At 46.8% G+C, this 10,976-nt stretch overlaps 1 protein-coding gene across 1 annotated transcript in view; it reads left to right on the forward strand.

Annotated features, from left to right (window-relative positions):
- rapgef5a (Rap guanine nucleotide exchange factor (GEF) 5a) overlaps window positions 1–9,309 on the forward strand; it is a gene marked incomplete at its 3' end in the record, with an annotated part of 25,741 nt that extends 16,432 nt beyond the window's left edge. Inside the window, exons 10-11 of the mRNA XM_079749868.1 lie at window positions 7,811–7,956; window positions 9,204–9,309. Of these exons, the coding sequence (XP_079605994.1) occupies window positions 7,811–7,956; window positions 9,204–9,309 (252 nt within the window). The remainder of the gene's footprint in view (window positions 1–7,810; window positions 7,957–9,203) is intronic.
- Between the last annotated feature and the right edge of the window lie 1,667 nt (window positions 9,310–10,976).

The following is a 10,976-nucleotide window of genomic DNA, read 5'->3' on the forward strand; positions in this document are numbered from 1 at the left end:
CATGTGTGGTGGCGGAGTTGGTGGAGCACTGGGCTGGGAAATCACTCTCCACATTCATCTACACCTTGGGGTAGGAAGCAGACTGTGTGTGTGTGTGTGTGTCCTTAGGCTTTTTTTGTTTGTCTTCAGTGTGTGTGTGAACACTCCTGAGACTGTGTTTTTTACACCATGGTAAGATTTGCGAACCCTGTCTTCATGTTGGTCATTGTTTCCATTTCTGAAATATGTTACTTTGACACAAATGGCAGGAAAACATGGTGATACGAAGGCACTGCCAGCAATTGTCCACCCAACAATCAACATTCAGCCCCCCTGATTGAATCTGTTTAAATGTATCATGTCATGTTTTATTTTCCAATTTCATTTTTGATAAGCTCTTGAAAGCCTCTGCAGGCTGTTCCCATAGCGATGCTGCTCCTGTAAGAGATTTACCTCTGATAGACGCAAGGGGACAGACGCTTACACACACGAATGAACATGCACACAATTCACATTTGATTTGATTCAGCAACGGGGATGGACTGTTGCAGGCCATCCAGTATTATTAATCCATGCAAGGAGATTATACAAGGTCACACCATGAGACACACACACACACACACACACACACACACACACACACACACACACACACACACACACACACACACACACACACACACACACACACACACACACACACACACACACACACACATAAATAGTGTGTACCACAAGTAATGACAGGACCTCAAAATTGAATATCTCACATTTTTAAACCTCTTAGCGAAGTTTGTAAGGGTGTTGTGTTTTGACCAGTTCCTTCCAGGAATCCTGAACATATATGTTTACACACACACACACACACACACACACACACACACACACACACACACACACACACACACACACACACACACACACACACACACACACACACACACACACACACTAACACACACACACACTGGTATGGTAGGAACAGGAAGGGAACAAAGAGTGTTTCCTCTCGGTTTTCTATGAGCACCACCTTTCCTCTCTTACGTCAGTGTGTGTGTGTGTGTGTGTGTGTGTGTTGGTAGGGGGTCATAGGACACTAGGATCTGTACCGTGACTGTCTGGAACATTGTGTGTGTGTGGTGGGAAGGGTGGAGGTGGGAGGAAGGATAGATTGATGAACAGATGGGAGGGACATGACGACAAGTGGAAGGAAGACGGACACAGCTGCTAGACTAACTGCTGGAGGGAAACACGCAGAATCACAAAGTTCACACCTCTCATTCTCTCTGTCGTCTTTACCGCCTTTCGTTTGGGATTTTCTTTCCTTGTTTGTTTCTTTTCCTTTCACCCTTTCTTTTCTTTCCTTTATTTTCTTTCAATCTTTCCCTTTCTCCCTTTCTTTCCTTTCTTTCATTCTTTCCCGTCTTGCTATCTTTCCTTCTTTCCTTTTTGTACTTTTTCTATCTTTTCCTTTGCTTTCTGTTTCTCCTTATATAACTCTTGTCTCAGACAAACGCGCGCGTGCGATTGTCTGCGCGCATGTGTTTATGTGTTTGCCTGTGTGTGTGTGTGTGTGTGTGTGCGCGCCTTGTTGTCTTTGGTAGAATTGTATTTGCCTCAGGCCGTATGAATACATTTAATTATTATACACATATTTGCTTGGCCCAGCATACATAATGTTGACTTGTTGTATACAGTCTACATGCCTCTGCTTTTTTTCTGTGATTTTTTTTTTTTGTCTGTGTTTCGGTGTTCATGTTTTTCTCTGTGTCAATGTCAACATTTGGCAATGGTGTTTATCTTGGAGGCTACACAGATACTGTGGGCCTATCAGGGATCTGGCACATGTTTTCCCCATGGCAGGGAGCTGTGTTGTGGGTATGTTTTTGCAGTGGTGGTGGTGCTGCTGCTGCTGCTGCTTGAGTTGCATATTGGGTCTGATAACCCATCTTGGTCCACTGGTGTTTTGTCTGGGGGTCTGGGAAAGGAGGGGTCTGCGAGGGAACACAGACACGCCATAGATGGACTGCAGCTGACCTGATCCACTTCAAAGACACACACATGCACATAAACATATAGAGAGTTTCACATGCTTCTTTAACAAGTTACTTGGGTCTGTTTAGTCTCTTTTACTGTTCCGTATAAAATTCTTAATTCCACTATGAATCACGTTAAAAGATGTTTACTGTAAGCGTAGCACTAGGCAGTGCATTGTGGGTAGTTACACTGAAATATTGCATTGTATAGCTTGTTAAGCCCTCATTGTTTGAATCACAAAGCCTGCAAAGGTCACCGCGTCTAAGTAAAATAAATCTGATCCGGTGTTTCCCTCGGTAGCAAAAAGAAAGGGCTTCCCTCGTCCCCACAGTCAGTGCTTAAATGTCAAGGCCTGATTAGCACAAGTCAACCCCTGGATACACAGAAGCATCTCTTCCCTTGCTCAGAATAACCCTTAGAGTTTGACCATCTATAATTAAATCAGAATAAGGCAGAGTTTTACAGCTGCGTGTTTACCCCTCCTGGGTGAAGTTTGTTTGAATTAGGGGAAGACTGTTGGGATTTCCATTAGTCGCTAAATGACGGCTGCGTCTCACCTTGCCCTAACAAGCAGGAGGGCCAACCGCAATATGTTGGGAGATTTTTAATTTGAAAGAGTTTGAGATGAAAGATGGAGGAAGCCTCCTCAGAACGTGAAGATTTCTTTCAGGGTTCTCATATCTGGCTTGTGAAGAGTTAATCCATGGAATAAGTGGCTGTTCTTTAAAGATCTCCTATTATACTACTTTTCTTGTCTTAATTTCTTATTCTTCTTATTAATGACTCCTATAGAGCAACCTGAAACAAATCACAGCACAGAAAACGATCAAAAATCAAAAGCGTTAAATACTAAATAAACTTAAATGAATTGGTTTGAACAGATTCAACAATTAACTTAAATAAATTACAGTATAATCAATTCTTTGTTTGTGTTTTACCAAAAACACTGGCACTCTGTCCAGTCAGTGTCCAATGCAGTTCCCCCTCTCTGGCCCACTGCATCGACTGGACTCATATGAAGTACAACTCTAGCAGAAACCGCCTGATTGTTTTCTCGGAATTTGAAATCCTTTCAATTTCACATTATTTGAAGTTGGCCAAAAAAAGCAGGCCAAAAAAGCCCGAAAGTTTAAAGCTGCGACTGATGTTGAGTGCGTTTTCCACCTGCTGGAGAACACACCGCCCGACCTAGTGCAACACAGTGTGCCCATCACAGGTGGAGGCAGTGAGGTGGCTGCCACCACGATATGGGGCTCCTCAGGAATACTCCTTTTGTTCCAACTGGTTCTGAAGCGACAATCTTGTCGGTTTGAGGAAGACGTACTTGGAGTGTTATACGCGAGGAGTTTTCCTTAGACTTTTCATAGTGATTTGATACACTTTTGGGATTAAGATAATGAGATGGTTGAAATCCCTGGATTTTGAGAAGCGGTAGCAAAGTCTTATGTGAGGAGGACTCAAAGAGAGGATCGCTTTTCGACTGACTTTGGGGAGGGACGAGAATACGTATACCTTCATTTAGTTTTAGATTGGGCTCTGTCTGACCACAGCAGTCCACCGATGTAGGCTTAGCTGGAAATGATACAAACCACCTTTAATGTAATTTGAAGTACTCCCAAACGTTGAAAGCCATTGGTCTTGATTGGGACTTTAGTGGGTGATGTGTCCATTGAGAGCGCTCACACCAGCGCTGCCATACAGCTCTGCAGTAACCTCCAGCGCTGAACCTTTATCCATTACCACCCATTAAGTCACAGAACAACACCTAAAATCTAATATGAGGCCATGTGTTGTCCTCTCTACCGTACAAAGCTGTCCTTGACGGCGCTCTGTCGCTCGTCTGGTGTGTGGCCCTCTTTACATTGAAGCTCTGCCTTAAAGATGAACTGAACTGAAATTTGAAGTTTAGTTGATATAACAGATGTATTGTCTGCCTTCTCATTGGTACAATAACTAAAAATGGCTGAACTTGCTAAAAGGGATTAAATTGTACGGTGAAAGTGTTACAGGGCGCCACCATGTAGGATTTCAACAATCAGCTACGTCACTGGCATGGTAACCTACTAGTACACTGTGGCTCTAGCAGCCATAGCAGGTAATGAGTCAGGCTCATTTCAGGCTCGCTGAAATGGCTATGAAAAAGCAAACAACCAGGTCTACAGGAGGATCATCTTATTGCATTGCCCCTGGCTCCAGTAATGAATTATATAGGGCCAAGGCAGCTGGGGTAATCATACATTTCCACAGGCTACCTTTGAATAGGAAACCAGCCCTTAATACATGGCTGGCAGCCTTAAATCTGACTAACCCTCCGATAGCCCCTGTCATGTCAATCTCCACAAGCTAGCACTCCGACCATAAAGTGTATAAACTATTACTCTGACGATATCACAGATCTATGTTTCCAAGCTGCTAATTAAACCACGGCGGGTCTGTAAACAGAAGTTCCACAAATGTCCCTTTCTACTCACCCTGATGTTCGCCGACTAGCCAATTGCTGATGCAGAGGGAGTTAAACTCGAAGAAGTAGTTTCATAGTAAGATGTATCTGTGCAATATCCATCTGTGCAATATCCAACAACATCCACCAGAAAGTAAACTTCTAACATCCACCTAAAGTAAACATGACACTCGTGAATCCGCCACGCGGGTGTATCTCCCAAAGTGCATCGAACATGTCTTTCAGGTCCCGTCCACCCGGAGCCAATTTTTTTTTAAAACCGTGTCTTTAATAACCATTATTAACCGTTATTAGGCAGATAATAAAAATATGTGGTTTCGTGTTAGGATTCGTGTGGACGCCTGAAGCGACGTTAGAGTTGCGTTGAAAGTACAGGTTTTGTTTTGTATTATTTTTGTAGCTTTAAATACAGCCCCTTGGTCAATTGAATTACTAACTGTACATTAAAAAGTATTTCTACTCAATCTAAAAGGTTAAACAACTACTATCTCCTCCTCGACTTGAATGTTTTTATACAGCACGCAGGCTTGATGCGCTCCACTTTTTTTGTGGAGAACCAGCGCCTTGAATATGTAGGTACTACAGCGTTTGTACAGCTCGTTGCGTTTCCGTAATGAGTCCATCTTTATGGAGATATTCCTGAAACGCATCAAAGGAAGACGGAGGGGGAATGATTGTTTTCGCCTTGTTACTTGGTTGCTATTTATGGGGCGCTCCAGTGTCTCGAGTCGGACGTCCCTTAGAGAGAGCATGGCCACTTCCAAAACCTCTCTCTCGCCGCACAGCATCCGAAATGCCCTATGTATGGTTATGCAACCTAATCCCACCATTAGATGTTCAAGGTTGACCGGGACCTCTCGGCAGCAGACCAATTCAATGGCAGTGTCCACGCATCGGCAGCACCCACACGCACACCAGTCACACCCACGCGATCCTAAGGTGGAGCTGGAGCCTGAAATTGATCCCTCTCCACCGGGTGGCAGTCGGACACTACAGGCATGGCCCTCACAGGCTCAAACACGTAACCGGCCGTACTAAAATCACTATTTTCCGCCGTGGAGTGTAGAAGACGTTTGCGTGTCTGCAGCAATGACCTAATCCTACCATGCCAGTGACGTCATCGGCGCTCTAAAACTAAAAGACGCATTTTCTTTTGTTGCTAAAAAAAGCTATATATTGATTTTTTAAATATTTATTTTAGTGTCATTTTATTTATAATGGTCATAACTAACACGTTATCGACGTTGATTATTTCAGTTCAGTTCATCTTTAACAGAGTCGTACCCGAACCGAGAGTGGGTCTATTAACCCCTGATTTTTTCCACACAGCCCTTGCTTGTGATTGGGTCGTTTTTCTTTTTGAAGCGGTATTCAAATAAACCGCGTTTTGCCCAAACTGTTTCAGAAATGTAGTGGTAAAAATCCACAACATCAATTAGGCTAAATGTCTGCATCGCCACAAACCCCCTCTCCAAACTGCAGCTGAGATGGTTGCGCTGTGAAGGAACAGGGTAGGGCAGGACCACCGCCTGTAGATGACTTAGTTTCATATGGGCTATTTAAGGAGACTATCAGCCCTTTAGCATTGGAATTCCCACCAATACCAATAGAACTTTGGAACCCAAATATCAGCCAATATGATTGGCTAACCGATATATCAGTCGGGACCTACTGTCATTGGAGTTAAAAAAAAAAAAAATAGTGATTTTGATTCGGAGAATCACTGACAGATAGCTCCAACCTCTACTTACGTGCACATACACACCTGCACACACACACACACACACCAACCAAAGGCCTTATGGCTAGAGACGAAGGATTCACCTGAATTGAACACCTGCACAGGACACCACACTATGAGTCATCAGAGCATGTTTACACACACAGCGGGTGCACATGAACCCATTCCGTTTGGTCTTTGCCTGCCTAAGGCTCATTCTCATGTCTCACTGGTAACCCAGTTTCCGGTTTATAAAAATGTGGCTGAAAATAACTGTTGGTTGGTTTGTTTTCAATTGAGCGTGCTATTCCTCAATTCATTTCCTGCGATCATGTTGTTATAGTCCTTCAAACTATCAAAATCGATTTTTGTGTGTGTTGATTGTGTTCAGGTTGTTGTGCAGGCCTGTCTTCAAGGTGATGAACTTCCTGTTTATGGTATGCTGCCAGTGACTGACAGCTCAGGGGGGGAGGCGAGAGGGTGGTGGGAGGAGCAGGTGCACAAAATAGATCTCTTCGTCTGTGCCCATCAATCCCATCTCTGATGGGATTCCTCTTTCATCATCTGATCGCTTTAGCCTTCTCTCTGTTTCTATCTCCCCGTCTGTGTGTGTGTGTGTCCTCTCTCTCTGTGTATTAATCCTTTCTTACTGTGTTCTGCTCTTTTTCCATTCACCTCTTCTGTGTGTGTGTGCAAGCTGGATCTGGTCCATGGATTCCCTTTCGTATGTGATAGTCTAACTGCATTCCTATGCATTAAAAATCTGGCGTTTATGTTCCAATCAAAGCTCATATGCTGACACACCCAACGGCACAGAGCTTTCGGTCACTGTGCTCAGCCAGCAGCAGGCTCTGCTGCGCGTGGGGCATTAGCGTGCAGGATACCGCCCTCTGGATGCTAGTAATGATATTGTTGAGACCTGTGGTTAGGAGTAATTATAATGATCGGATACACCATTAAGTTGTTGTTTTGGTATTAGTTGGAAGTATACCTGCCCCTCGAAATCACCCTTATGTCCTGTGCCGATGCCTGACTGTTGAGGTGTTTCTTAGTATGTTTGTCAATTAAAGAGCACCTATTATGCTTTTTCGACTTTTATGACCTATAAACGTTGTTATAATGATTTGTAGTCATGTTTAACCATACTAAAGTGTCAAATAATGAAGTACATGCATTTAGACGTGTTCCCTGCTGGACGTCTGGAGTGGCTGTGCAAAGCGCTAAACACTAGGGACGCCGGTCGCCATTCACTTGTTCAAATTTCCGGGATTTATCTACGTAGAACAATCCGGATTTTCCATGTATGGTAATGCTGCAACATGCTCTTCCGGAAGGTAACCAATCACAACGGAATGGGGTTGACAGGAGGGGGCGGAGAAGGACGAAGCCGAGTGTTGACAGAGAATGCTTAAAGTGCCCAGATGAGAGGAAGAGTTTCCCGAAAATCGACATCGTTTTTTGTGCTGTGAATCGTGTCAGGTTGCTCTATAGGAGTCGTTAATAAGAAATGAAGACCAGAAAAGTAGTATAATAGGAGATCTTTAACGAAACGGTCTCTCTGTGTCTGTGTCTCTTCGACTCTCTCTCTCTCTGTCTCTCTGTCTGTCTCGCAGGAGGCGGTGGGGAGGGTGTGTCTGAAGGAGAGGGGGCGGGACGTCCTGGTGCTGCAGAGGGTATCGTCAACGGTTACGTCCCCGTCTGACCGCCCCTCTCCCACCTCTTCAGGGGGCGGGGCCAGGGAGGAGGACGGTGACAGGAGGTGAGCCCGCCTAGCGCCTCCAGTCTGCCAATTGTCTCTCTCCCTCCCTCTGTCCAGCCCCCACACAAAACTATTCGCTCTCACACGTACACATTCTCTCACACACTCCCTTCTCATACTATCACAGACACGCAAAACCAGAAAAGCATAAATTATCCTGTCACGTCCTGATTGTGCCCATGCGTGTGTTTTCAGTTGAATGTATGCGTGTATGTCTGCCTTAGTGTTTGTGTGTTTCAGTGTATCTGAGAGAGAGAGAGAGAGAGAGAGAGAGCGTGGAAGAGAGAGAGAGAGATCATTTGCAAGAAGACAATGTACGCTTTAGCGCCCGGCTCTGGGCTGCGGTCGAGTGAAGAGGGAGAATCGTTTTCTTGTTTCCCAGCAGAAACCAAGATGCCAGCCCTGCTGGTTAAAAGGTTTCCAGTGTGTGCATAAAGGATTATTCAGTGTATTCTAGCACACGTGCCCCTGCACACAGACCAGGGATGTGTTCTGCACATTTCCTTTAAAGTGGCATGTCCAAGTGTTATTTGTGTGTTTGTGTGTGTATGTGTGTGTGTTTGGGCGAGTTTGTTTCTGTGCGCTGCTGTGCCGCGAGCACCATAGAGGGAGTGTCACTGACAAGGAAGTTAAGGAGGGTGTGTGTGTGTGTGTGTGGATGTGTTATATCGTCAGTAACAGCCAGTTCTCTCGCTGCGTTCGGCGCTGTCACGGAGTCCGAATTTTAGCTGCGCCGGAGACGAACAGACATACGCAACGCCCCTACCTCAACTGGGTTAACATTGGGATGTAGATGTGGAGGTGGTGGTGGTGGTGGGTGGGGGGGGAGCACTGGGCTCGGGCCCCGGGGGAGGGGGGGGGGGGGGGGGGGGGGGGGGGGGGGGTTGGAGGAGGGGGTAGCAGCTATCCGGTAGTAGAGCGTCATGAAGCTGAGCACCCGGCCCGCCACGCTCGCCGAGGCGGAGGCGGTGGATCACATCGACGATGATGACGATGATGACGACGATGACGATGACGATGACAGTGATGGCAATGAGGATGATGATGATTATGATGGGGAGGAAGGGGGGTATAGACAGTTCCTCAGTGTTGCCCACCTTCGACGTCCCCTACCTGCGCTTCATCGACGAGGAGGAAGTGGACGATTTTGGGGGAGAGGGCAGGAGCGACTGCGGTGTTGGCGTTGGCGGCGGTGGTGCTAGTTGGCCTGTGGTTGATGAGTGCTGTGGCGGTGCTTCATCCTGCAGGTATGTGGTGGTGTCCGGGACGCCCCTGAAGATCCTGGAGCACCTGCTAAGTGACCTGCGGCTGGATGAGGAGCGAGGGGCGCCCGAGAGCCGGGACAGTGGTTAGTAACACACACACCGCACGCACGCTCACACATGCCAACATCACCACTATCACATTGATTTCTCTCCCTCTCGCTCTCTGTGTCTCTGTGTCACTCTCGCTCATAAAAACACTAACGCAAAAAATAATAAACACTTTTGAGACTTGTAACACAGACAAACGTAGGTTGTGTGTACATTTGCAAAGCCCATGGTCTGAACTGTTTCTCCCAACACACATCCATGAACGGGACGCTCTTCTGAAAAGAGTATTCCTGCTTCCTGATGCCCCTCGTATGAGTGGCTATGAGAGAGAGGGGGGGGATAGAGGACTTATGGGAGGTGTGTGTGTGTGTGTGTGTGTGTGTGTGTGTGTGTGTGTGTGGTGTGTGTGTGAGAAATCATGTGGGGGATAAGCGGCACGCTCTCTCTTAATGGTTGACCAAAGCTATCTGTGAACCATGCATCCCCTGATCTGCTGATCCACTGACTCCCAGGAATGTCTCCTCCAGTGCAAAGCTTCGTGTTCCTGCAGAGCCCTGAGCCGTGGTGTTTCCTTCCATTCACCCCCCCCCCGCCCCTGCCGTGTAGACTGGGCTTACAAAAAAGCTCTGTACCGAAAGCATCACTGCCCATGTTGAACTGTGTGCATGTGTGTGCATGCACCTACATGTGTCTGCAGGGTTTGACGCGAGTGTATAGTGGTACATTTGCATTTATGCACAGATATTATGAACTCACGAGAGCTAATAGCTAGTTGTGTGTGTGTGTGTGTGTGTGTTTGTGTGTGTGTGTGAATGTGTGTGTGTGTCGGTCCTGCGAGCGTTTTAGTCGGGACAGGCAAAACATGCGGGGGCGTTAAGAGCTTTAAGTTCCTCTAATGAGGAGCACGGAGGCTTCCCTGGGGCTGCCCAGACCTGCACGACTGCACCTCCCCCCCCCCCCCCCCCCCCCCCCCCCTCCCCCCCCCCCCCCGCTTTGTCAATGAGTTCAGTGTTCTCAGGTTAACCGGGAGGCGTTCTGCCAGTTGGCTCAGCGCCTTACTCACTCGACAAACAAAAATAAAATCACAGCGGGGGATAAAGCGAGTTTGCAAGTTTGATCGCCGTTGTCTGTACTTCTAAGCGTGTCTGCATATTAATAATCGTGCGTGGTGTGCGTGTGTGTGTACGGGCCCTCTGGGGAAGTGTAGTAAATCAGCGTGCCGTTTTTACCGGGGGTTAGCTGTACTGCATGTTGAACAGGAAGAAACAAGAGGGAGAGAGAGAGAGAGAGAGGGAAAGGGACCGGGAGAGGGAGACCATGGAGAGATTAAACATCCTCATCCAACATATCCCCCATTCTCCATCGCTGCTACAACCCTCAACAGTGGACCAAAACCCAGCCCACCGCTGATTACTATGATTAGTTCAGCCGCCATAACCTCACCATGAGCCGAGTTCCTCTCGCACTCTCTCAACCCTATATCACTAGTGATACAACGGTAGTCTCCAAGGTCACACCACTATGTGTTATTCATCAGTTATAGAGAGAGAGAGAGGGAGAGACGTTACACACGTGAGCGCGTCTGACTTTGTACGTGCCACCCGACTGGCGGGACACAGAGGGCGAGCTGTTGAAAATGGATGTTTATTATGATGTAGGGAGGAGAGGGGAAGGGAGGAGATGGGAGGGAGGAGAGGGGAGGGAGGA

This window comes from Pollachius pollachius (assembly GCF_949987615.1).
Source record: "Pollachius pollachius genome assembly, chromosome: 13".
NCBI classification, from domain to species: Eukaryota; Metazoa; Chordata; class Actinopteri; order Gadiformes; family Gadidae; genus Pollachius; species Pollachius pollachius.